The 26645-nt window shown below is 41.3% G+C and overlaps 1 protein-coding gene across 2 annotated transcripts in view; it reads right to left on the bottom strand.

Annotated features, from left to right (window-relative positions):
• Positions 1-26645, bottom strand: part of LOC108248223 (endonuclease V) — a 47200-nt gene that overhangs the window by 8952 nt on the left and 11603 nt on the right. Inside the window, exons 6-9 of one of the 2 annotated variants that reach the window (XM_037974985.1) lie at positions 23649-23717; positions 23384-23512; positions 7974-8043; positions 4975-5118 (exon numbers count right to left, since the gene is read on the bottom strand). In XM_037974985.1, coding sequence (XP_037830913.1) covers positions 7987-8043; positions 23384-23512; positions 23649-23717 — 255 coding nt within the window. In that variant the 3' untranslated portion in view covers positions 4975-5118; positions 7974-7986. Of the gene's footprint in view, positions 1-4974; positions 5119-7973; positions 8044-23383; positions 23513-23648; positions 23718-26645 lie in introns of those variants that run through there. The other variant, XM_017436844.3, reaches the window with a different exon arrangement.

Below are 26645 nucleotides of genomic sequence, written 5' to 3'. Positions count from 1 at the left end.
TTTTTGTTCTCCTGCAGTGTATGAAACCGTATAACAACCCAGCTTTGCTGAAATGATCCCGAACACATAAACAAACATTTTAAACTTGCTTTTGTCAAACTGGAGCTCAATGTTGCCTTAGCGCTTCGACAGCATGGTTCTTTTTAACTTTAAAAGTTATAAAAAGCAGAGTTTAGCTGATTTCTTTCTTTACCCGGCCCCTCCTTGTTTCTCTCCTTCTTATCTACAGACCCATTTGTCCTTTCCATCAGCCCGTCTCCCGTTCCTGGGGCTCAGCGATTGTTCTTGTTATCATTGAGGAGTGCGCAGGGGGTTTTGTGTCAGAGCGTTTGATGATGAGACGGTGAAAAATGAGGCAGGTGGCGGCAATTTATCAGCACTTGAGAGGCACGCGGCGGCACTCCGGCGGAGGGAGGCGAGGCGAGGCAAGACGCATCGCTGAGGGTTTTTCTGGGTGATGAAACGCACAAGATTTCTCCTCCACTGCATCAGGCAGACAGGAGGAGGATAAACAGACAGAGGAGGACAGAGATAAAGGGGAGGGTCTTTGCTTCTATCTGCAGAACTTCATGTCAAGAAACTCCCCCCAGCATCAATCTCATCGCCCATCACAAGGACTCTTTTATGATTTGTTCAACAAATATACACTTTTTTATTCCTTTTCAGTAACAATACATGATGCAGCCCAATAAATGCTGGGTACGTACCAGTTAATTACCAAGTACGTACCTGGTACCAGGCTGTAATTACAGCTGCTACCTCCGTTTCTTCAGGTGACAGAATACAAACTGGGAAGAAACTCTTTCAGTCCAATGAATCCGTGTGAGCTTTACCTTTCACCTCCACTAATTCTTTTACTTTCCAACCATTTCTTGATTCATCTCCCTACCCATCATCTCTGCAGCATGCAGGCACGCACCAACGCTGCACCAGCGTGCTGCTTTCTGACCCTTCTCTAAATGATCTCCTTACGCATCACCTCCTCCTCCAACGCCCCAGTCAAGTGCACGAACGGTGAAACACACACGGCCTGTTACTGTACGATGTCAGCTCAGCTCAATGTCTGTTTCTGCCTCAGGCTCAACACTCTCCGCTGGGAGGGACACAGAAACACACATCAATGAGGCACAAAGTAAAAACAAAACAAAACAAAACAAAACAAAACTGAAGACTTGGGAAGGAAAAAATACCCGAGTCATGTAATTAAAAAAATGTCTGAGCTGCCTTTCACAAGCTGAAAATCACCAGTGACTCCATCTGTTATAAAAAATAAATAAATCCAGAATGTGCCAAAAATTCCATCCGACCGCCAGAAGAATGAGAAGTCGAGCAGAACAGCTCAGAGAGAAAGATAAATATTTATAAAGAACAAATAAAATTTGATGAAGGCCAGCTGATGAACAAATTACTGAGAAATAAGATGAAACAGAGGAAAAACCTGCAGGGAATCCTAAACAGAGACAGAAATCATCCCCGTAATCCCAGCTCTGATTTCAACATGAAATTTAGGACTTTTCTGTTTTCTTGTTTATGCTGCACAAACAAACCAAGAGGGACCAAAAACAACACAAACTCTGGAAACTTTAAGGCCAAGCAGGCCTTGAAGGGATGCATATCGCCCGCCCGGCTTGAATGAGCTGAATTATCTGTAGATGTACATCCGATGACTCCCTGAGAGTCTCATATCTTGACATTTTACAGAAAAACAAACCCTCAGAACCAGACATCGGAGGGAAAATACAAACGAACCAGCGAGTGCGTGGAGGATGACCGGGTTTTAAAGACAGGAGGCAATTAGGGGAAGTGGGCACAGGTGAGATGATTGCAAGGCTTGGGGCAGATGTAGATGGGCGTGGCAGGCAGATAAGAGATAGGCCCGGTCCCAATACTCGCCCTCCACCCTGCGCCCCTCTGTGAAGCGTGCACAGAAAGGTTCGTGTGCGCAGGTTACAAGCATGCAGACATTGGAGAATTGGGACAGTACGGGTTACGTCATCGACTTGCACCTCTGTTTTGCCATTTTAAGAAGCTGCCAGTACGATTTTAAAAGTACAGTTTAGGTATTTTTGCTTTCCGAAGTCATTACAGGAGATATTTGTCTGTTCAGATGTGTTTTGTTCTGACTTGTTGATGGTTTTCACACCTGTACAGCAGAGTGAAACAATATTTATTTCAATACTTTATGTTTAAAAACAGCTTTTTTTGTAACAGACGCAGCTTCCTCTGTCACTGCTGCCATATTCCTGCCGTTTAATTCAAAACCCTTTCATTGTCAATAAAGATAATAATTAAAAAAAAATGAAACGTCACATGCAGCAATGAATTGTGGGTAAACACTTTGCCGAAGTCCGCTTGGATGCAGGCTTAGCCGAAGGCCGGATATAGTACACAAAGGGGGCGGGGCTAAAGAGCACTCCGGATAATTGGGACACACTCAAACCCTTCAGCATGAACGCACATTTAAAGGACACGAGGGCCGGGCCGTGGACTGAGGAGAAGTGAATGATGGGAACAAAGACACAAAGAACAAGAACCAGACTAACAGGATAACTGAATAAAATAAACATTAAACTCAAACTGAAACATGAAGACAATAAACTGAATACAAAAACACAAATCCTAGCAATTAAACAAAGATTTCAACTGTTTTCCAGTAAAAAGAAAAAAACTAAAAAGTTTTTCTTTTTGGGTATCCCAATGTGGCCTGGTTGTAACAGCAAAATACTAATGAAACACTGAAAAAACCCCAGAAAAAACTATTATAGAAGAAGAGGAACAAGAGGAGCCATCTTGGACAGATGAGTGTCTGAACAGCATGTACCAGCGGCAGATTGAGGGCTGGACTGAAGGACAGGACAGAGGACATAATCATGTCAGCCTAAGAGCAAAGAGGCCGGGGTCCACCAGGAAGAAACATGCGACACACACACTTTCACACACAAGGACCCAAAGAGCGAAGGAGTAACCGCACCTCCAGCAACAAGTCGTGTCCTCGCACCACCATCAGTTTTTAATAAGTCTGGCTCCCAGCAGAGCTCATCGGTCCAACCTTGGGCCAACAGCCTCTCCGACGTTCTTCGTGACATTTCAGAAATGTTTCGTAAAGGGCAGCGGAGTTTGTACAACAGCATGAAGTCGATTGAACCAGTCCCAGTAATTGAAAGTGAATAGTTTCCAGATGTTTTGAGCTATCAGGTTTGAGTCTGTTTTTTCTTTCTTTCTTGTGTGATGATCTGCCTCTCCATCTTTAGGGCAACCGTTGTGTTCAGCTGCGATCTATCCCCTCATCATCCACTACAAAACAGGCTCAACATATCCAGGATATCCTCAGACAATCAGGCTAAACTAAACCTGACAAAGACCACATTTAGGATGAGATGAGACATGATAATATATGATACGAACAGCAACACAATACGATATAATAACAGTACGAGAAGACAAGGTAAGAGACGACACAATACAGTAAGATACAATAAAATAAGATAAACGTTATAAGCTGTAAAAGGCTAGCTAAAAGCTAAAAGAATAAAAATCCATTTATCTATCATCTGCAGCTTGTTTTAGAGTCGGTTCATCTCTTTCCTCAGCCACCTCTTCCAGGTCTTCCAGGATAATTCCAAGGAGTTTCCAGGCCAGCCGAGAGACACGTCTCTCCAGCGTGTCCTGGGTCTTCTCCTGAACAGCTCCCTGGGAAAGGCCTCCAGGAAACCAACTCAACTGGAGGAGCAGGAGCTCTACTCCCTCTAGTCCCTCCCTTTCGATCACTACAAGGTGAGGGTAGAAACCGACAGGTAAACAGAGAGTTCTGCCTCGCAGCTCAGCGGACCGAATCCTGCAGAAGCTGCACTGATCCATCTGTTGATCTCACGCTCCATTCCTCCTTTACTCAAGAACAAACCCCCCGAGATGCTTCACCTCCTCCACCTGAGGCTGCTAAAAGCTAAAGGCTAAACGTAGCATAAGAAGGCAAAAGTTTGCTGGAGCAGATTTAAAAAAGAACAATCTCCATGTATTTCTATGGCGAAAACCTTTGTAAATAAAGTTAAACATTTTTAAAAATATAAAGATTACAATAACTAAAAGCACCCGAACGTTGTGATATATGAATGTCTAAAATAGTATGAGGAACGAAGGGAAAAATAAAAATGTTTAGGAATAAAACATAAGTTTAACACAAGGTCTGGTGCATGAAGAATGGATTTTAGCCGCATGTCATAAGCACAACAAATCAAACACTGAATTTAATAAAGGGACAACAAAATCCCCAAACTCCCTGAATGTGATTCATTTGGGTTTCATTCATTTACATTTTGTTGTGTTTACAAGGACAAAAGTTTATAAAGGAGAAAACTGGATAAAAGGAGCTGCAGTGAAGGTGGAAGGGCATCAAACTGTAGCTGAATAATCGCTCTGCTATTCAGCCATACTTCGATCAATAACAATAGAAGTTAAATCCAGAAGCAAACAGCAAATCACTGCTCTAAGTACTGACAAGCTTTTATCTTCTTCCGTTCGACTCCTTTTGTTTTCTCTTTTCCAACCATCGATTTTTCCCTTCTGCAGCTGAGTTGCTCCTCTCTTCTGTTGGGATCTCCTCTCCTGCTGCTCCGTCTTTCATGTTCCTTCTCTTTCTCCGACACAGACAGAAACTCCATTTCTCTCTCTCTTCCTCTGCCACCCAGGGATGCCTCAGTCCACAACCGAAGCGCTCGCTGCAGCCGAACATCAGCTGCGGTGAACTCAGCCGGACAGCTTAGAGGTGAGGCCTGATCTTTTCTCTGCCTTTTAAAGACTAACGTGTCCAAAACAGAAAAAGAAAAAGAAACTTCTTTTGATCCGTGGCCCACATCGTACCCACCCTGGCAGCAGAAATAATCATTAGTCATCGACGCAGTTTTTAGACTTGGACATTCAGATTGTTTTCTGTCATACTCACTTTCAGGTGTCAAAATCCAGCTTTAGTGCTCTCGAATTTATGGAAAATTCAATGCAACTCGCCAAGAAATGGAAAACCCTCGTAAACATTTCAAGACATTTTGGAGACTTCCTCACGAATGCCGTTTGCAAACTAGTTGCCACAAGTCACAGCCTGATGAGACATCGAGCTCAGCCACCCTACAGAAGAAATTAATTTCAGCCGCTTTTATCCAAGATCTCGTTCTTTCCGTCATGATCCAGATTTCATGAGTACAGGTGAGGTTTGGAACCTGGACACACCAGTAAATTGAGAGCGTTTGCATTTCGGCTTCTCTTTTTTCTCCCCACAACAGATCGGAGCTAACGCCCTCATTCCTGCAGTCGATGTCCCATCACTCCATCCATCCATCCATCCATCCATCCATCCATCCATCCATCCATCCATCCATCCATCCATCCATGCATCTTCCACCACTGGATACTCCATTTTTCTGACAGATTCAGCCTCTAAAATCTTTTTTTTATCCCCACTCCTCTTCCTGACCTGCTGCTAATTAACCTAATTAGTTGTAAAATGCTCCTCCAGCTGTTTTTTTTATTCGTACCACTAACTTTTACAGCCTTTTGTTGCCCCTGGAACAACTTTTTGAGATGTGTTGCTGCCATAAAATTCAAAATTATCTTATTTTTACTAAAACATTGCACCGTGTCTTAGTTTTAACATTTGATATGTATACCAGGCTCCACTGTGAATAAAATATGGGTTTATGAGATTTGTAAAGGATTGATTCTGTTTTTATTTACATTTTACAGAACATCCCATTTTTTTCAGAATTGGAGTTGTTTGTTTTTACATCAAACTTTATCTCAACAACTCCGTCCTACCGTCAAACGTAAACAAGATTTCCAGATACCGGACCTCCTTCACTTGAGACAAACAAAGACAGTCTTTGTCTAAATGTTTAGCACCCAGTACCTTCAGCTCCATACAAACACAGTTTTTTCAGTCAGAAAACTTGTTCTGAAAAAATAAATCACTTTAGAAGTGGAAATGTTGATTAACTGTTTTTTCTTAATAAAATAAGTCAATTAGCACGCATGGCTGCAGAAGTGGAACGCAGACGTCGTTAAAACTTTCTCCACTCTTTCAAATCTGCCATGAAGTTTCATCTGACCGTCCGTAGTACAATATTTACTGAGGGATACATATTTGACATGATGCAGGTTTTATTAGCATGAAGAAATGTGATTGAAGCTCTCTGCTGCCATCTAGCATCTATAACTGCAAACTGCAGCTCACACTTAAAGTCATCATTATCGTTCTGAAATCCACAACGACTTGTAGCTCTGGTTCCTCTGCATCTATTTTATATTGTTAGTCTTGAAGGATTATTTAGGTGACTTTTAAATCCTCACATGTTGAGGCTCTGCACATCAAAACCTAATCTGTGGCTGAAGGTTAATGAAACATTTAGAAATGTGTTCAAACAGGCAAACCTGACTAAATTAGTCACCAATTTACAGTTCTAATGTAACATAAATCACAGCTTTGATTCTACACCTCAGCAGATTAAGCATCTCGTCTGATCAGATGTGCCTGCAGCCCGCTGAGCGAGTAAAACTGTGAAGAAGGGTTACGGCCGAGAGGTACCTGAGCAGCTCCGCCGACTCAGCACAAAGCCCCCGTGCCTGTTTCCGAGTCTTTGTGGAGTGGCTGATCAAAGCGCCGAGCATGCTCAGAGGGTTCGTCACGTCTGTGAGCATATAAACAAACGCACACGGACATCCTGTCGTGCTATCGAGCGCGAGAGATTCAGGATCAAGTACATCCTGAGTCCGAGCATCTCCTCCTCGGTCCTGAGGGTTTGATCCTCTGCATGTTTGAAACGCCTGGGTTTGGATGGTGCATGGTGATTAGGTTTTTAAAGAATCTGAGAGCACTAATGGTCTGCAGCTTTCATCGGTAATGAGGAAGGTAGGTCAAACTCAGCAGTGCAGCCTGTTATTTCAGATGAAAATCACAGGATCAAAGGTTTTTTTCTGCTCATGCTGGCCTTGCTTTTACTGCCTGAGCATCTCAGCTTAACCTGAGGCTTCCTCGGATCACCTCGGCCTCACCCCCACTCCTCTGAACACGAGGAGAACTCGTCAAAGGCTCCTAAACTCTTAAACTTTCTGCCCACACAGCAGCGTAATGAAGACGCCCAAACAGGTCCAGGATCAGAAAACTGACCTGCCGCTGACCTCTGACCCCCTGATGGAAATACCTAAAGCTAAACTGATGGCGTGTGCAGAATTGATTCTTTTTATTTCACAGATTACAATCCTGAATGTGTCAATGATGATTTAGCTGATTTTAGTTTGAAGCTAACATTCTGCTACTTTTAGCTTCTAGCTAATGTTCCACTACTGTTAGCTTTTAGCTACTTTTTGCTACCTGTAGCTACGCCTTTGCTACTTTAGCTAAGGTGTTGCAAGTTTCAAGTTTCAGCAAGCTACTTTTAGCTTCTAGCTAATGTTCTGCTTTATTTAGCTTTTAACAAACATTTTACTGCTTTTAGCTACCCATTTTGTTACCTTAAGGTTTAGCTTGCCTTATGCTACTTTTAGCTTTTCCCCAGCCTCACTCCTTTTAGCTTATGTTCTGCTCCTTTTAGCTTTAATAACTCAGTTTCAGGTTCCTCAACAGATCTCAGTAAAGTCATTTTGGCGCTCAGCGTTTTCACAGAAAATGCTGTTTCTTCAGTCAATCTTTAAATTAGTGAAAAATAAAACAAGTCCATCAAATTCTTATCCACGTTTAACCACCTCTACGGTAAATTTATGGTTTAATTACATCAGAATTAGCATTTCTACCAACAGGAAGGGCTTTATTTGGGAGGGGATTTGGGAGAAGTCCTGGATGAGTCACTTGTTGTGGCTGTTGAGTCTATTTTAAGGCTGTAAATCCCTCCAATGACAGAAGATCCTCACTTCAGGTTCATACAACAGGTGTGTGTGTGTGTGTGTGTGAGACAGAGAGAATTCACACGTGTGAACGTTTTGTCACTTACCTCATCCTCTGATTCATGTTTCTGCGGTTGGGAAGTGTACGCGTAGGTATTCTCTGGAGCGAATGTCCGCCTGAGGAAGAGGAGGAGGAGAGAAACCAGGAAAACAGGGAGAAGATTAAACAGTGCAGAAGATTTATTTCCCTGAAGTTCAGTTTGATTTACAAATAAATAAATGAGATTAAAAGAGAAGAATTCTTCTTTGAAGTAATGCATATCACCCGCCGCCTTGAATCCCAAAGTTTCAAACAAAAATCTCACACAATTTCTTTGTATTTGGAGCATGAGTTGCAGATGACTCTCAGCTACTACCACACCAACATCTAGCTCAATGTCTGTAAAACTGACTGAGTTACATCCACCTTTGTGTTTGGTAATGTTGATTAGCTCTGGTAGCCATCTTGAATCAAGTAGGCTCCAAACGTTAATTAGTTGTAGATGCACATCCTGCGATTACTTTGAGTTTCATTGTCCAGTGATTCATGAGATATTTTGCTAACAGACAGACAAACACACACATGTAGACAAATACATGATTGGCCGCCTTTCATTATGGTGAGCAATATTAAAAAATAAAAAATAAAGCTGATTATTTGGATTTAGCCAAAAAGCACATTGGATTCTTCAAAACACGTGGAAGAAGTTGCTGCGGTGAAATGAAAACCTGACTTTCAAGTCATCAACACTTTGTCTGGTACAAATCTAACACCTCCCACAGTGAAGCACGGTGGTGGCAGCATCATGATGTGGGGATGCTTTTTCATCAACGGGAACTGGAAAACCGGTGTGAGTTAAAGAAAAGTTGGAGTTCAGAGTTTAGGACTGGGACAGAAGTCCATGACCCTCATGACCCTCCCCGGGTTTAAAGAGAACCAGTTAAAGGTTCTGATTGGTTCAGTCAAAGTCCGGACCGTCATCCAATTAAAAATAGTTTGATTTAAAGGTTGACAGAGCTGGAACAGTTTGTCTAAACAGACAAATAAAAGGAAGCTCTACAAAGTGTTGACTTTGATGGGTGAATAGTTAAGCTTATGTTTGTTTCACAATAAAATTAAGCATCTTTAAAGTGGTAATTATATTGTGCACATTAAAAAAATAACAAAAAAAATTATTTTATAAGGCAACAAAACAGAGAGAAAGCCAAGAGGGGTGAATACTTTTGCAACCCATTACATACAGTAATCCTAAGGTGTTTTCACCAAAACACATCAGTGTCAATTTCAAACCTAAAGAAATGATCATTATACTGTATGTCAATTAAATCCCAGAGTCACAAGGAAACATTGATTTTACAGAAAAAATCACTACGTTACATTAATTTAAAGTCAATTTTACTTCAAACTTGGCTTTTTTGTTCCTCTAAGCCAGGGGTGTCAAACTCAGTGACGCAAGGGGGCCAAAATAAAAAATTTGGTCCTAGCCAAGGGCCAATCACAATCAATATTTATTAAAAATTACATAAATTAACCTTGGTTTTAGATGCATTATGTCAATTCATTGAAATAAAAATATTAATTCCCTTTTCCCAGTTACAGATTATACAGAATTTAGAGCAAACAGACTTTAATGAACACAGACAAAGAGATCAAACTTCAAAAAGCTCATCATTAGCTGTCATTTCTTACGCCTCACTCAGCTTTTAAATGAATTTTTTAACATTAAAGCAGATTTCTGATCATCTGATCATACAGAAATTAAAACTATATATTGTTGGCTTCTAAGTCACTGTCAGAGAAAACTTCACTAATTAGGCTCAGTTTTTTAGAGCAAAATAAGAATCAGAGACTCGATCCGTCCCAGACTAGAGGGCCGGATGAAATGTTACAGAGGGCCGGATCTGGCCCACGGGCCTTGAGTTTGACGCGTGTGCTCTAAGCTCAGATTCAAAGTGAAACGACGGGGTGTAAATATGCAAGACGAACACTTTGGAGTCAACAGAAATTATTTGTCAAATTAGGTAAATAAAATATAGAGACATATACATGTTGACACATGAGACAATCATGTCTTTCACACTTTAAACTGTGATATTGGTGTTTTTATCAATAAATAACTGGATCAACCTTTTCCTGCCTGCAGAATGCTCCTTAATCCTTAACAAACTGATGAAACTGAGAGTGAACCTCAGCTGCTGTCATCTGTAGAGTCACTTCACTTCTTCCTGCAGGGCAGCTAAAAATAACTTTCTTTGCATATTTACAGAAACCCAAAGGGCGAGGGTGAGAACCACATGAGCACCAATTACCTGAGCAGAGAAACTCGGAGAAATCTGTCATTCTGCTGCACAAAACACTGAAAGTCGCACAAAAACACTGATAACCAGAGTATAAGCTTCAAAAAGGGAGTAACACACATAAATATTACCATTATCCCATGTTTTCTTTTATTTTTATCTGTTAGTTCTGTTCATAAGGTTTAAAGATGCTTACTAACCTGGTTATTTCATTCAACATGTAAATAAGAAAAGGTTCATTTTTATTGGCAGCTTCTTTTTTCAGATATTACTGCTAATCCACTCACAAATCTTTATTAGATTACATTTCTATTGTATTTTAATTAATTTAGTTGCATTTTTTAGATGACTTGTACAACCCCAACTATAAAAGAGTCAGAAAAAAGATGAAGATGAAGAAGCTTCTGGATGAGAAGTGAAATGTCTTCAAGATGTGTAGCCCTCGATGAGATGCGATGAAAACTTTGCATAAAATTAAATTTCCTCTCTGGTTTTTCATGAAAGGACGAAAGAGTGGAGCTGATTTTTCTGGCAACAGTCTTTGGGGAAGCAGAGGTGCACAGCTGATATTTCTGCTTTATGGAAATCAGTCTAACACACACACTTACACAGAGTAAAGGTTCTGGTCCAGTGGCCTGGGGCAGGTTGTTATCCTCCATCATCCCAAAGACCCCGAAGCCCTGCAGTTATTCCCACATGCTCCTCTCGCTCTCCTTCTAAATCCCTCCATCATTTCCCCAAATCCTTCTGATGTTTCTTCCCACTGGAGCTCATCTTCCCAAGCCTAATCTTTCATCACTTTATTCAAACGCTGTCCCCCCCCAGACCTGTCTGTCCTGTCCACCCCGTGGCTACTCCTACATCTCTGTCCAAACGTCCCCCCTCGTCTCTCTGTGGAGCGTCCACAGTCCAGCGGCTGCAGCAGCAGAATGTCAGGCAGACATATATTAACATTCAGACTGCCTCGGGGCCCAGAGGTGAGCTCTGCTCTGAATCAGTCACTTTCTCTGAGCACGGTCAGAAAAACTACACAATCTGACGGGTGAGAGGCACAGGAGGAGCGCCGGCGTCGGTCTGCATGGCTGTTTTCTCTTCTCCGTAAACCAAAGTGACTCTCTTACAGCTGCGTGGGCTTTTCTTTGTCTCAGCTTCTCCTTTAAATCTCTCCTGATCCGTCTGAATTCCACTGAACATGTTGTGTTGTGCTGCGGTGAGTGTGAACTCGAGGACGGGAGGCAAGTGTGCAGCAGCAGGCAGCCGGAGAAAATCCAGTGATGTTTATTAGGCATGACTGAGTTAGAGACATGTTTGTGTTTACCAAGGTTGGTTACACAAAAATGGCTATAAGACTGAGCTAAAACTTGGTGGGGAAGCAGCTGAGAGTCATGCACATCACACTGAACACTAACAGATCATGTGCACTTCAAAATAATAGATCTAACAGAGTTTGACTGAAACGACCACAACTTTATTCCTCAACATGAGATGATTTCAGTTTAAAAACCTGACATTCATTCCAGAAATGCTTACATAGATGATTTTGTGTTCTGCATGTTCTGCAAGCGATGTTACGTTGAACCCAGTAAATTATTTTATTACCACTGACGGCTGGAGACACCAGTTCCCGGCCGATCCGCACAGAGGAGCGGGAAAAGAAACTGAACGGATGGAGAACTCTGAGTAATTTACAGCTTTAGGTCTTTGAGTTCTCCAGTAGAGCCTGTGGGGCTTTATACTGAAGTTTTTAAGTAGAAAATTCTACAAATTAAGGCACCAGGTCCCCCGCGATCCAGAAAAGGAAAAGCTCGCACAGAAACGGGATGGATGGATGGATGGATGGATGGAGGAATTCTACAAATTAAAGACTCGCCCGTAACTAATATGTAAATGTGCTGCCGTCTTCAGCAGATTTCACAGTTTGCTTAATGATGAACACTCAATCTCAGTGGAGATAACGAATGATTACTGTTTATTATTAAAAGCAGAGCTCATAATGAGCCCCAGATTTGCTTTTGAGAAACCCAAAACTCAGCAAATACAAGCAAAGACTCTAAAAGTCGGGGAAAAATGTGTGCTCCAGAAAGCTGAAAGTTTCCAAGTTGTGTCTTTCTTCAGATTTTAATCCGAAGCACAACTGCGGAGGGCACGGAAAAAGTGAGACAAATTATTCAGCACAACGTGATGTGGAAACCCCTGAAAGGACGATTCTTCACACAGAGTCCCTGCTGTCTCACGTTGGCCCGGCTGTATGTGTGCATCTGAACTGTGTGTGAGACGCTGCAGAGGTGACAACAATCAAAAAATACAGTAGCTCTGCAGACCTGAATTATTCAGAGAGAGGAGACGGTGCAGAGGCTGGTGGAGGAGCAGACAGATGGATGGATGGATGGACGGATGGATGAGAGGAGACAAACACAGCACCGAGAAAAAAAAGAACAAAGTCGGGAAGAAGAAGGAGAGAGAAAGTTAAAGAAACCACAACACAGATACACAGAAACCCGACTGCAGGGTGGCAGAAAATAAATAAAATAAATCCTGAATCTGCACACTGCTGAAAAAAAAACTAAACTAAACAATAAAACCCAGAAATCTTCTTACACTCAAATATATTTTGGGCTTCAATAAGAGCACACTGCATCAGCAATATCTCCCCTTCAGACACACAAACGGCCCGGATCTCTCCTCCTCCTCGCTTCTTGTCAGGCTCTTTTATTCCGAGCAGGCAGGCTCCCCGCTGCCTATCACTCACATTGAAATTCCATCTGTTTGTGCAATCTGGGAGACAGCTGTGGAGCTTCCACATTTACTGTTTCCCCTCTCAGAGACCAGGGGATGCACTGAAACCCAAAACTCCTTCCTGAAAAGCTGGACCCATCCTGCAGGACTGTGAGGGGGGTGGGGGTCCCAAACATCAGCATCACTGACAGAACTCTAAATCACATCCAGCAGAAAGGATTTTACAAAAATAAAAAGATAAACGAAGGAGACTTTGAAAGAAAAAGGAACAAAACTAGAAATACTGCGTGGATGCTGAGCGCTGAAATTTGCTGAAGAAGCTGAAACGCTAAAAAAGCCAAAAGATGCAAATGGCTTGCTAAAAACTAAATGTGCTAAAATAGCAGCTAAAACCTAAAAGTATCTAAATGCAAGCTAAAAACAGTCAAAGGCTCCCTAAAAAACTAAAAAAAGTAGCAAAATGCTAACTAAAAGCTAATCAGAGTATAAGAAGGGTAAAAATACGGCATGTATTAAAAAATATGTTTTTAAAGGAACTGAAGAGATCCTAATGCATTTCAATGGGAAAATTATTTCTAAATAAAGTTTAAATTTTGAAAAGTATACAAGTTTCAAAAATCAGAAGTCATAGCATCTATTTCCCTAATGAGTTGAACCTTTTGATGTATGATTGGCTAAAATAGCTCCAACTACGCAGAAGTACTTAGACCAGAGGTGTCCAATCCTGGTCCTGGAGGAACACCATCCTACATGTTTTCCTTGTTTCTCTGCTCCAACACCTGATTCAGAGGTTAAATCCCCTCTTCATGTTCTGCAGAAGCCTGTTAATCACCCACTGATTTAAATCAGGTGTTGGAGCAGAGAAACAAGTAAAACCTGCAGGATGGTGGCCCTGAGGACCAGGATTGGAGACCCCTGACTTAGATAGTAAAAACCTCTACAGAAGAAACAAAACAGGAAAACCGAGGTGGGAATGCTGAATGCTGAATGAGCATTCACATAATTAGTGACTTCCTGTCTTGCACGAAGCACTCAGAGAGGAGAGGTCAGGAAATCAGAAGCTGCTGCTCGTCTCGGGCAGATCCTTGGAGTTTTATTACCAGCGGATGTCTTCCCATCAGTGTTTGGAGGAGGAGTGAACCGGACAGTAATGGATTCTCACGAGGCAACAATGAATGATAGACGGAGCGTGGTCCGAGATGACACACACACAGCACAAGGCTGGTGTCAGCATCAGCGGTGAAGTCATTCAGGCTGTCGTATTTATAAAAAACGAGACGAAGAGAAGCCATAATCAGATCTAAAGATGTTTGAAAGCCTTCATCTGTCCACTGGAGGAGAAAAACATCATGAAAAGCTAAATTTAAACAGCCGTTTGTTTCTACCTTCACTGTATCAAAGTAAAAAAGGTGTTTTCTTCCACCATGTAAGCTGAAGAAAGTCCTGACCTCAGTAAACAGTTTGGATAATTGGCAAAAAGTAAAATAAAGTGGTCTGAATGTCATGTAAAATAACATTTGACCCTCATCTCATTTTAAGTATTTGCCTTTGCCATAAGGAGCGGGGATGGGCAGTGATTTCTGAATATTCAAAGTCTAGTTAAATTGAACAAATTCTTTTTGTTTTTTTTGACAAAAAGTATAATTAGGTCTGCATGAGCAAAGGATGAAATAAGCAGCCGCTGAGAGAAGGAGGATGAATTACTGCAAGTTGGTCTTATGTTTGGAGCCGTGGCTGGTAGGTGGTGGGGGTCCAAATGTTTGAAGAAAAGCTGAATAATTACCAACAAAATCAAAGAATGTTTTTGATTAAATTTCCCATCCATAACACAGAAAACAACATCACATCACCGCGGACGCTCGAGCAAACGTGGCGTGATCTGCAGCAGGTTTATCGATCCTGTCGAATGTTTCTGCAACTTTAAAACGTCACAAAAACACCCAGTGACCCAACAATAACGATACACAAGCCCATGCTACGCTACGCTAACGCTCCATCTGCACTGTCATGTTGTTGTGGAGTAAGTGTGGAGCTTTAATGTCTAATAAATGTTATTATTATCCGTCTCAGTAGAGCTGCTTATCAGCAGCTTTGTGTTCTCAGCAAATACAACATTGTTCACAAAATAATGTGGTTGTTGCTGTGTACACATTGTGTTGTTGCAGTATATGTGGACTTGTAAAAGTAACAATTACTTTCATGTACCGTGTGGCGTCCTGGGTCTGGTAGCAGGATGTGAACCGGTACAAGACAAACATGGACCCGGAGGAAACTGATGTGCAAGTTGCTGCTGTGGGTTTGATCTGGACTTTACTTAAAGACGGGGAGAACAGAAAACAAGCTGCCAGACTGAGAAGAAGAAGAGAAGAAGATGTTCGATCATGGAGGATCTGAGACAAGAAGATGCTGCTCAGACCCTCCAGGATTTCGCGATGTTGCGATCGCAACTATTAACGCAAAATCAAGCAAACCCCGCAAAAACGCAACTTTAACCCAATATTTATAGTTTCTAAAGTGATTTGCCACCGTTTCTGCGGTCTAGTCTCTTCTTTGTGGGTTTGTGTAGCGTGGAATACAAAATAACCCCAAATAACTCAGGAAGAAGACACGTGACGTCACTTCCTGCAGACCAGGGACAATCCAGAAATGCTCATGAATGTCAGTTTAGAAGCTATCAAAGTTCTCAAATAAAGCACCTTTTGAGAATGTCAATGTTTGTTGGGAATTATCTTACAAAACTAGGAGGTATTTTTGGTTTATAGATTAAAAGTTATGGTTGTTTATTGATTTTAGTAATAAAAAAAATCCCAACTTTTAGGAAAATGCCCTGCGAAATCAGGCATTTTAGCTGCAACAATCACAAAAAATACCCACGAAATCCTGGAGGGATTGGCTGCTGAACGCTGCAGATGCACAGCAGTAACTACACACAGAGGAACAACACAACTAAAACAAGAAAACACAACGTACACCATGATTATATGCTGTAACTTTCCCACACTTCAGCTCAAAGCTTACCTGTATGCAGAACAGGTACGTGAAGCTCGTCATAAGATTGAACTTTCAGTGTTTCAATGTTTCACTGACAGAAAGACTGTTTTAAGAGGAGAAAAACAAAATCATTTCTTTAACTTTTAATTTTTTCAGTCAAAAAAATTAGTGTAAAACATTTTGTTATGACAATTAAAGTTTCTAAACTGTAATATATTTAAAAATCCTTTTCTGTTCCCGTTTCCCACTGAAACAAGAGGCCGGCCAGCTAATTACTCAAAGCAGTCTGACGGCACAGCAGTAAGTTTGTCAGGGAACATTAGCCTGAAGGAAATTAGCTTTCTGTTGGACTGCTGTGAATTAAAGCTTTTAACTGACTGCTGGAGGGAAGCAGGGAGGAAATGGGCCTGTTTGCTGTGTGGTTTGCTGATGTGTCTGTCAACAAGTCTGACAAAAGATCTGCTTCTAACATCCAGGTTCTGTGTTTCAAAAGCAATATTTGTGCCGATGTTGGTGAAAGATGCTCCAAATATTTGATTTTTAAAATATGTTACTATGTTCTAACATAAAGAATAATTATACTTCGGTTAAATTAACTTGATGTTTTGGTAAAAAGACAAAAAAACAGAACTTTTTATTCCCCTTATTAAGACTGCGACCGACCCAGAAGAGATAATAACAACAGTTTAGGGAGACGGGTGGTTTATCTTCTGAAATAACACGTTTTAAACTTGATTTCTCGTGTTTAGATGTGAAATAAACTGATTTTGTGATTTCAAACCCATCCTAAAGTGGACCAACTCATCATATACTGTATTTCCTGGACTAAACAAAAGCCACACACTGGAAAGTTGTTTCAAAAATAAATTAAAAATAGTTTGTAATCGTTCTGCTCTTCTATAAGAATGCATCTGGGCGGTGGGTAGTTTTCATAATGTCTTGTGACTTTCGCAGGGTTATAAACTTTCCTGCGTTAGTCGCAGAGGCGTGCAGCCCGTCACTTAGGTTTTAAACATATTCAAAAGAATTTGTGCAACAAGCTTTGTCTTGAAATTGTCGCAGATTCGTTGCAGGCGCCTCCAACCCGTCTTGAATCCACCTGAAGGCACCTGTCTCGCTGAGCTGCGACCTCAGAGATGAGTTAGTAAAAAATAAAACTCCAAATTGTGGGAAAATGTGTGAATTTTCAGCTACAATCTCACTGAACTCTGAGGGTTTCTAACCAAGTGACCAGCGAGCTGTGAGCACACATTCTAAGCAGCCAGTTGAAAATCAGGGCCCTTTTTTGGCGTGCACGTCATTTTGTTGGTCACTTCGTACCCGCCTCGGCAGGGTTTAAAACCTGGACGTTTGCCTCAGATGTTTTCTGTCCCCTGCAGGAGTCAAAGTGCAGCTCTAGAGACTGGTTGGAGACACCGACGGTGACTTTGTGACACATGTGAGCGGAAACGTGATCAAAACTCGAGTGACGGGGCTGCACGCCTCTGTGACTCATCCAGGGAAGTGGAGAACCCCGCAAAACTCTCGAGACACCCTGAAGACTCTCTGATATGCTGCTCACCAACCACCTGCAGCTCGGTGAGATCACGTGTGTCTCTAATCCGTCACAGGAGCTTGAGAGCCGAATTCTGCCTCCTGCAGGGATGCTCTGCTCCGACACAAAACATGTCCAGGTCTAAAAATCACTGATTATAAATAAATCTGCCTGTCTTCATGTCTAACATGTTTTAGATTAAATCGTAATCTGCTGCTCAGGTGGGGAGAAAAACAACAGAGGTGGGCAACAAAATGTGCACGGCCAAGAATACAGTTTTTCAAATAGGCCGTAATATTTTTAATAATTACCCACTCAGGTTGTGACAGCTCGACTCAGATTACAGTGGAAAATTCACCAACTCCAACATTCGCAGCTCAGTGAGATCCCATCTTTACCCCAGAAAATTTCCTTCACAAATAATAAAACACACCCAGTAATTATCTTGTGTTATTTTTAGGCTTTTAGCAGAATCTTTCTCTGTAAGGTTAATTATTGTAACATAAAACGTGGAGCTCAGAGCTTTGTGTCGTCTGAGCAGTCAGATGAGACATCAGCCACTTGATGATGTCCAGATGCAGAAAAGATCTGAGCCCCTCTGGTTTCTCAGGGATAACATTTATCTGCTCCCCTCCCGCCCTCGGACCGCCGCGATGAGCGGAGGATGATGTCCGCTTGCCTTTAACTTCCATCACAAGTGTGAGACGCCGAAGCAGTGTGAGAATTTAATGGTGTCGGGGGGGCACAACTGAGAGCGGGTGTGAATTGTTTGCCTGTGCTGCAGTGCATTCACACATCAGGCTTCGCTGCAGAATCCAACCATGATGTCATCTTTTTCTTTCAGATTTCTCTTTCTGAATCCCCCCGAGCTGCAGAGCTTCGTCTCATTCCAAGGTGAGAAGATTTTCTCTCACAGCGGAGAGAAAGGACAAGGAAACAAAAGCTATTATCATATTCATAATAAAGAATTTAGATTTCTAATGAAAATGCTGCAGAACATCAGCTAAAAGCTAACAGTAGCAAAACTGTCTAAACTTTTGTTCCAAAATGTAGAAAACTCTCTGTACTGCCACAACATTTTAAGCACAAATTACACATCAAAATGTAGGTATTTATGTCTATATTTATATCTTAATAATGCCTGGCTGCATCTACACACTAAAACTCACAAGATGACAATCAGGACAATCATGATAGCAACAAATCTAAGCTGAAAATGTCTCATCGAGGATCAACGTTTTACTGTTATGGATCATCTCCAGGTGTCGGGGCAGAGATACTACACTGAGTTAAACACATCGTAATCATCTTATTTTGAGACAAAAGCTCGTTTTCTTTAGATTATATCACAAAAATTAACTCAGACAATAGAAAAGTTAACTTTTTCTCTGTTTCATAAATGTCTGACTGTGGGAAACGGAGACATTAATTTAAGATAAAGCTTAGAAATAAAGCTTATTTGTTCTTTATGGTGTCTCAGTTTTGGTTATTTAATGACATAATGTTGGTAAAGATCAGGAAACTTTGGGGTTTCTTTTTTTACTACAACACAAAACAGAAAAACTTTGAAGCTGGACTTTCTACAGAAACAGTAAAACACCTGCTAAACTGAACGTTTCAGCCAAATCAAAATTACAGGAATTAAAAAGAAAAGTTGGAAGTAAAAACAAACTGTTAACTAAACTTAACAAATGCAGCTGCTTCGGGACCGAAGGGCTCCCCAGACCGGTTGGATCAGGATGAAATGATGCGAGTTGTTTCGTATTTTGGACCTCAGAGCCGACAGACGGCAGCCAAATGAACATCTGGGAGATTCTGGTCCACAAAAACACTGTTTGTCCTTCCAATAAAGTTTCTAAAACCTGAAAATATAAGAAGCACTGAAGACAAACTCACCACATTTTATGCACACAGTGCTGGGAAAAAGTATTCGCCCCCTCAGATTTGCTGTTTTTATTTTTTATCACATTTAAATGTTTCAGATCATCAAACTAATGTTAATATCAGATAAAATAACTCGGGTGAAACGCTGCTGATGTGTTTCAGATTCTGCTGCAGAACCCAAGTCTTCTTCAGTCGGACATTCTCCTTCAGGATCTTTTGGTAGACAGCAGAATTCATAGTTCCATTTATCACAGCAAGTCTTCCAGGTCCTGACGCAGCAAAACAGCCCCAGACCATCACACTGCCACCACCATGTTTGACTGTAGGCACTCCTTCCAAAAAGCTCCACTTGTGTCTCTTGGGGATCATCAGGATGTTTCTTTTGTTAAATGTGAGACGAGTCTCTGTGTTGTTTTTGCTCAGAGGTGGTTTTGGACATGGAACTCTCCCATGGAGGCCATTTATGTCTCTGTTTTTGTTAAATCGTGAACATTAACTGAGGCAGGTGAGGCCTGCAGAGCTTTAGACGATATTCTGGGTTCTTCTGGGACCTCCTGGATGAGCCGTGACTCGATGTTTCCTCCGTTTGTGGATAACGGCTCTGTTTAAGTGACTTCTTACATCTACAGGTCTGGTATTAATCAGGCCTGGTTGTGAGCTCAGCTTTCCATACGAGATTTAATAAAGGGCTCAGTTACTTTTTCCATAGGGCTCAGTTGGTTTAATCAACTTTTTTCCCATAATAAATGAAATCATCCTTTAAAAAGTGCACTTTGTTTTTACTCGGGCTGATATTAACATTTGTTTGATGAGCTGAAACATGTAAAATGTGACAAAAACAGCAAAAACAGAATAAATCTGTACTTTTTCACAGCACTGTCCAAGAAGCACTGAAGAAAGATATTTCAGCTTTTCATGTTTGTGCATAAATCTTTACTTAATCTTTATTTAAAATTGATCATTCTGTTCATCTAACTTTCTATATTTACTACAAAATCTGCTCCTGATTTGCGCACTTGATGCCATTTCACAAATTTCATTAACTCATAATTGTCAACCAGCTAAGACCTCATGTTGAACTACTGAACATCTGTAAGCATCTGCTCACAGGGACAGCAATCTCCGTCTGAGGAACTTTAACATCCTTCTTCTTGAGTCTTTCAGCAGCCTGAAGACCATAAACCAGACTCCGCCCCCCCATCAAATCAGCTCGAGAGCGACCACGACGCTCGTCGCGGCCGGATCTGTGTGGACATTTTCCTCCGTGACACGAGCAGAGAGGAGAAAAGGAACCCATCAGCGGCCGAAAAATGAGAACGTGTCAAAGAAAGAAACAGTTGGATGGAGGAAAGATAAAGAGAGCAGCAGTGATTGGACAGAGGACGGTGACAGTGTCCCTGGGGTGTCTCTGATGTCCACGGCCATCACCATCCCGTCCCCACACCCCTCGTCCCACCAGCTGAAACACATCAAACTCACACTTTGATGAAATAAACACACACATACAGGAGGGGATAAGTTACTGCAGCTCCCATCGCCACAAAAACAGATCTGTTTGATCGTGTGTGTGTGTGTGTGTGTGTGTGTGTGTGCGTGTGTGAGTGTGTGTGTGAGTGTGCGGTCATGTCGTTTGCAAGAACAGCAGCAACACAGCGCAGCCTAGTGGCAGAAAGAGAAACAGCCTGAGGCAGGAGAGCAAATCAGCTCCAGTTTAGGTTTCAGTCATTTTCACTTTAAACAAAACTTAGTTTAATCTTCACAAAAAATTAAAGTTTTAAGATCTTTTTCTGTAAAAAGAAACGAAATCAAGCCAATAATTGTTATGGCTCACATTTGACGCTACACTCATGAAAACTGCTGTTGGTTTAAAGAGTCCCAGCATGCACCGGGCAGCGGGTCGGGTCCATTACAACCTGGCAACACGAAGAAAAGACACTAAAAAATTCATAACGGTCTTAATTGCCTCACTGAGCAGCAATTCAGTTTAATGGATGCAGCCCGCAGTCAGACAAAAAATATATAAATATACTGTTTTAATCAGTGGAACCGTCCTGCAGGTTTCAGGTTTTGTTTACAGATGAGTTTTAAAGCTTTACACTTTGCAGAAGCTTTTACTTTCTGCAAAACAGAAACAAAAAGCTAAAATTAGCAAGGCTGCAGCTATAAGAAGACAAAAAACAGAGGCAGTTTGCTGAAGTAGATGTTGTTTTTTCAATGCTTTTAAAAGAATTAAATACACCTCGTTGTATTTCTATGAACATTTCTTTGTAAACTTATTTAAAAAAAATAAATATAGGAGTCAAAGCACACCATTACTGACTGAGCTGATTGTTTTGATGTGTTAATGGTTAAAATAGAACAAAGTAAACAGATGTAGCTTGATTGCAGAGAACGTACAGAAGAAACTATAAACAGGAAACCATCGCGTGAACGCTGAACTTCAAATATTCTTCGGTGTTAAACAAATATATTCATGCCTAAAGTGATCATTTACCTCCACAGAGGAGGTTTTGATGCATTTTTCAGAAAATGTTGGGGTTGTCACAAGACAGACAGATGAAATTTTCCCGATATTCCCGATCGGACTCTTTTTTTAATGACGCTTTGGCCTCGGCGGAGGTTTGCGCTCTCCGAGTTTTTTCTTAAATCGTGTGGGTACTTATCTTTACTTAATACAAGGACCCACATGTCAGTGTTGGTAAAAGGTCCACAGAGTTAAATTGAACAGACCAGCAGACAGTTTAACCCCGGTTAAAGCAGTCAGACATGAACAGAAGAGAAACGAATGAGACTCGAGGAGCAGAAACAGGAAACCCAGGAGGACCGGAGATATGAAGGGCGGAACATGCCACGAATCACCAGCTGAAGAAAACCCTCCAGTTACGTCTGAAGAAAAGATTTCAGCACCGAGGTAAAGTATGATGTAGAGCATATAAAAAAAGAACAAACATGACCAGAAAATAAAAGACAAACTGAGCTATGAATGGATTGTCTGTTTTATTATCACCAACCGCCGTAAGACGTGAGTTTGTCTGTTTGTTACTAAAACAGCTGATGAACCACCGGACAGATCTGAATGAGACTCTACATCTGCAGCCCATTAACGCTTAGAGTCAGTCCAATTCAAGATGGCCACCGCAGCTAAGCAACCTGAGCAATCTCAGAAGTGTCAAACTCAAAAAGGAAATGATTCCTGACCAAAACCGTGTGTGGACAGATGGTCCTTTTATATTTTATTTAAAAAGGACGGCGCTAAATCACAGGAAGTTGTAGAATTTCTTCTTTACTTTGTTACTGATATCATTTCTATAAAACCAATCGTCCCGCCTGGAAATAAAATTACATTTGAGATGTCTGCCAGCACAAAAACGGCTCTAACACTGTCAGTTTTACAGATATTGAAGTAAAATACGGTGTGGTAGTAGCTGAGAGTCATTCACAACCTGTACTCCACGTGTTGACACATTGTATGACATTTATGTTAAATCTTTCATTAAAACAGCTGCAACTCAAACCATAAAATCATCTTAGTTTAAAACATGCATTCCTGCAAGGATCTGCTGTAGATTCAACTCTGACTGCAGCTGGATCGTTTGTCACTTTAAATGAATTAATTTTAGTCTCACAGTTTATTAAATAAAAGCTTTGACCTTATTTCTTAACATAATTAGATCAATCACACGTCTGTTTGTGTTTCTCTTTGATTGAAAGTTGATGATCTGTGAGTTTTGGAGCTCGAACATCATCGGCTTCAGACCATCTGTGACAGACGGAGTTTTATTATCGTCTCAGAGTGTTTGCACTCGTCTCAGGTTTGGACCGATGAATTGACCCGTCCATGCCTACAAGTCTCACTCGTTTCACATCAGAGCACAAATAAACAGCAAAGACCTACATTTATCCTCCAAAACAGCGAGTTCAACTCATGTTTCCAGTGATTACAGGAAGGTTTCTCCCTCCAGCTGCTCTGACGTCTTTTACTGACCCGTTGACCTGCTGCAGAGTGTGTGTGAGTGTGTGTGTGTGTGTGTTTACCTGTCTGATGGGCTCAGGTACTCGGTAGCGGCAGCAGGAGTGTGTGAGGCGGACGGCGGTGTCCAGGCTGATCTTGTGACCCACGGAAACATAAACCGGCTTGGAGCTCTTATCGGAGCTCCTCAGCGCCTGAATATGAAGACAAACAGGATTCGTCTCTCTGTGACTGTGATTCTAAAATAATCTGACTTTTAACAGGCCGAGACATGAGGAACCAAACATCACTTTATCTAAAGGTTTGTGTTTTTTGTGTCCTTTGCAGCACCTTTCCCAGCACTTTACCCGAGGCGGCTGTGAGTGGGAAGCTGTCTCCACCTTTCTGCAGAGCAGCAATCTGAGGAGAACAAAAAAAAAGGAAATAAATAAATAAAAAGATGGACGGTAAGAAAGTAAGCAGCAGTGAAGCGAAGCAAACTATTAACCTGAAGAAGACGACTCAGTTTTTCTTTAACCTCCATGAGACTCAAGTTTTACATCTCAAACTGAATTTTTATCATTTTTTTTAAAGTTTCAAAGGTAAGTCTTATCCTGTGGGCCTCCAACGCCGACTGGAATCGAAATATTATTCTTACTAAATAAAAATGACTCAAACACGACCACAAAACTGTCAAACTGGTCACGATAATGTAGGAAAGACTGAATTATTATATGAACCACCTGAGTTATTTCAAATTAAAAAAAGCACTAGTTTACAGTAAAAGTACCCTTAATAATTACTAATAATGTAGGTATTAAATAGTAAAGAAGTAATAAACTAATAATAAACTGTTTCAGTGCATTAGATAAAAAGGACAATAGTGACTCGTTTTATGTCAAATCCTGCAGCTGCTTTAATCTACAAACTTTGTTTTATTACAGTTTTATAAATGATTGTTGATGCTTTATAAAGTGTTTACAAACTCAGGAAGAATCTATTTATTATAAAGCATTAATAAATCCTTTATATTTTTTGTTGAATCATTTTATGCATTTACTAAATTCTGCAAAGAGATAAATTGTTGTATTATTTGTTGTATAAGATAAAAAAAATGAATTAATTAATGAGTGATTCCTTTTTGAAAGTAACTTTAGCACCACTTCCTGTTTCCTATTCATCCCTCTAAAATATAATTATTCTCAAAGCCAGAGTTTAAAGAGAGATTCTGTCTCATTTGATGAGCTTTACTGTAAAAAAGGAACCATTTAAGGGTTAATTTCATCTAGTTGAAAAACTTTACAGCCTATAAAGGCGGAGCAATAGTGTTTTTGCCCGTGTCTGTGTGCATTTGTAGAAAAATAAAGACAAAAAACAGAGGAGAGGCCTGAACTCTGAGAAACTGGGTGTAAAGTTTTGTCCTGACAGCCGAAGAGACGGAGCAAAGTCAGATGTGGTGACGGAGGTTCTGCTGCTGACGGGGGCAGCCTGCGCGATTCAGGTCAGAGCGATGAAGGGAGTTTAGCCTCCGTGATGGATGGCGTGTCGTCCCGACCATGACTGATTACAGCGAGCAGGAAGGCGGGAGGCGGCGGGGGGGGGGGGGCAACACGCAGCGTCCCAATCCCAGCTGGGATGAGTCCAACAGCAGCGAGTGAGAGATAGAGGTCGGTCTGGCTGCTCTGACTCAAGAGCAGGACCGACGCCAGAACAGAACAGGAGTCAGAACCACGGAGCAAGTCATCAATAACACACTGGTTTAAATTACAGCCAGGCTGTCAGTGAGAGGCAGAGACAACGAGAGACACACAGGAGAAAGATGAAAGGAGAGAAATGGTTAAAGAAGGAAGGACGAACAGAGGAAAGATAATCCAGAGGCAAAGATGTAAAATCTGAGTCATTCAGAACCCAAAGTGAGCTGAAGATGCACTTCTATAAACTCCTTCATCCTGTTTTGTCTCAGATCCATTAGATCCTGCTGCAGGTTGAGACGCACTGAGACGGAAATGGACTCTTAAATGGGACATGCTCCTTAATGGACACGCCGGCTGTTAATGGGGTTTACGCTCTGAAAAGAACACGTCACCTGCTCCATTCATCACTCAGAAAAATGAGAAAAAATACGAGTCTGTCTCAGGAAGTGTGTCATACACACAGACTGAAACACCTCAGAGATGTTTTATTTTAAACAGAAACATGAAAGGCTTAAAAATATGTAAATAAGAGTAAAAAGACGAGCTCTTCAGGATGTGCCGTTAGGTGTTCAGATACATTAAAGAGCTGCAAATCAGCCATCAATCATTCATCCATCTATTCATTCAAGCCTTTTTGCCTTTCAGCAGCTGGCAATAACAACTCCAAGGCTTATTATGAGGCTAAATTAATTAAAACTAAAAAAGTGTTAGAAGGTGCATCCATAGCATTGTGAACAGAAACTTCATTCTGACATAAATCATGTCTACACCTAAATACACCAACACAATCCTGTGATATTTTTATTCTGAGAGGCTGCTGTGCATCTAGATTTTATAAAAACACCGTTTCTGGACCACTCAGGTTTTTAATAAACTCTTTGTTTCCTTACGATCATGTTTACAGTTAAACGGCTGCAGCAGTGTATGTCAGAAGATCCTCTTTATTTTACTTGTAAAAGAGACTATTTTCAGTCTGTAAGAGAGCCTGATGTAGTTTGTGTTTCACACAAACTGTTCAAACACCAAAGCTGCAGTGGCCATGAAGCATCTCATTTCAGTACGTGCCTGTGGAGAGATTAAACCGAGCCCCGGAGAGCCGGAATCACATCAACGTGGACGGGGAGGGCAGATTTCACACAGCAGCTGAGTCGAGCCCAAAGACGCAGCTACCTGATCCTGGCAATAAACCAGAGACAGGAAACGGACAGTGGAACCGTGTGACTGCATCCTCGGGGGATGAACGAGGATCGGTGTAAATAAAGATCAGGTTCCTCCCGATGGCAGACACGAGATATTATTTCTGACGCCGCAGCCAGCGACGCTCACCGAGGGAGATGGAGACGCTCCTGTAGAGAATTGAATTAGCAGGTTCTACATGAGGACCGTTTGGGTTAGAGGAACACGGAGTACCGCACACCAAACAATCCCTCCAGGATTTCGTGGGGCATTTTCCTAAAAGTTGCAATTTTTTTTTACGAAAATCAATAAACAACCATAACTTTTAATATATAAACCAAAAATCCTTCCTAGTTTTGTAAGATAATTCCCAACAAACATTGACATTCTCAAAAGGTGCTTTATTTGAGAACTTTGATAGCTTCTAAACTGACATTCATGAGCATTTCTGGATTGTCCCTGGTCTGCAGCTCTCCTC

This window comes from Kryptolebias marmoratus, linkage group LG3, assembly GCF_001649575.2.
Source record: "Kryptolebias marmoratus isolate JLee-2015 linkage group LG3, ASM164957v2, whole genome shotgun sequence".
NCBI classification, from domain to species: Eukaryota; Metazoa; Chordata; class Actinopteri; order Cyprinodontiformes; family Rivulidae; genus Kryptolebias; species Kryptolebias marmoratus.
The sequence above is the reverse complement of the archived record's forward strand: the minus strand, read 5'-3'. Positions and strand labels throughout refer to the sequence as shown.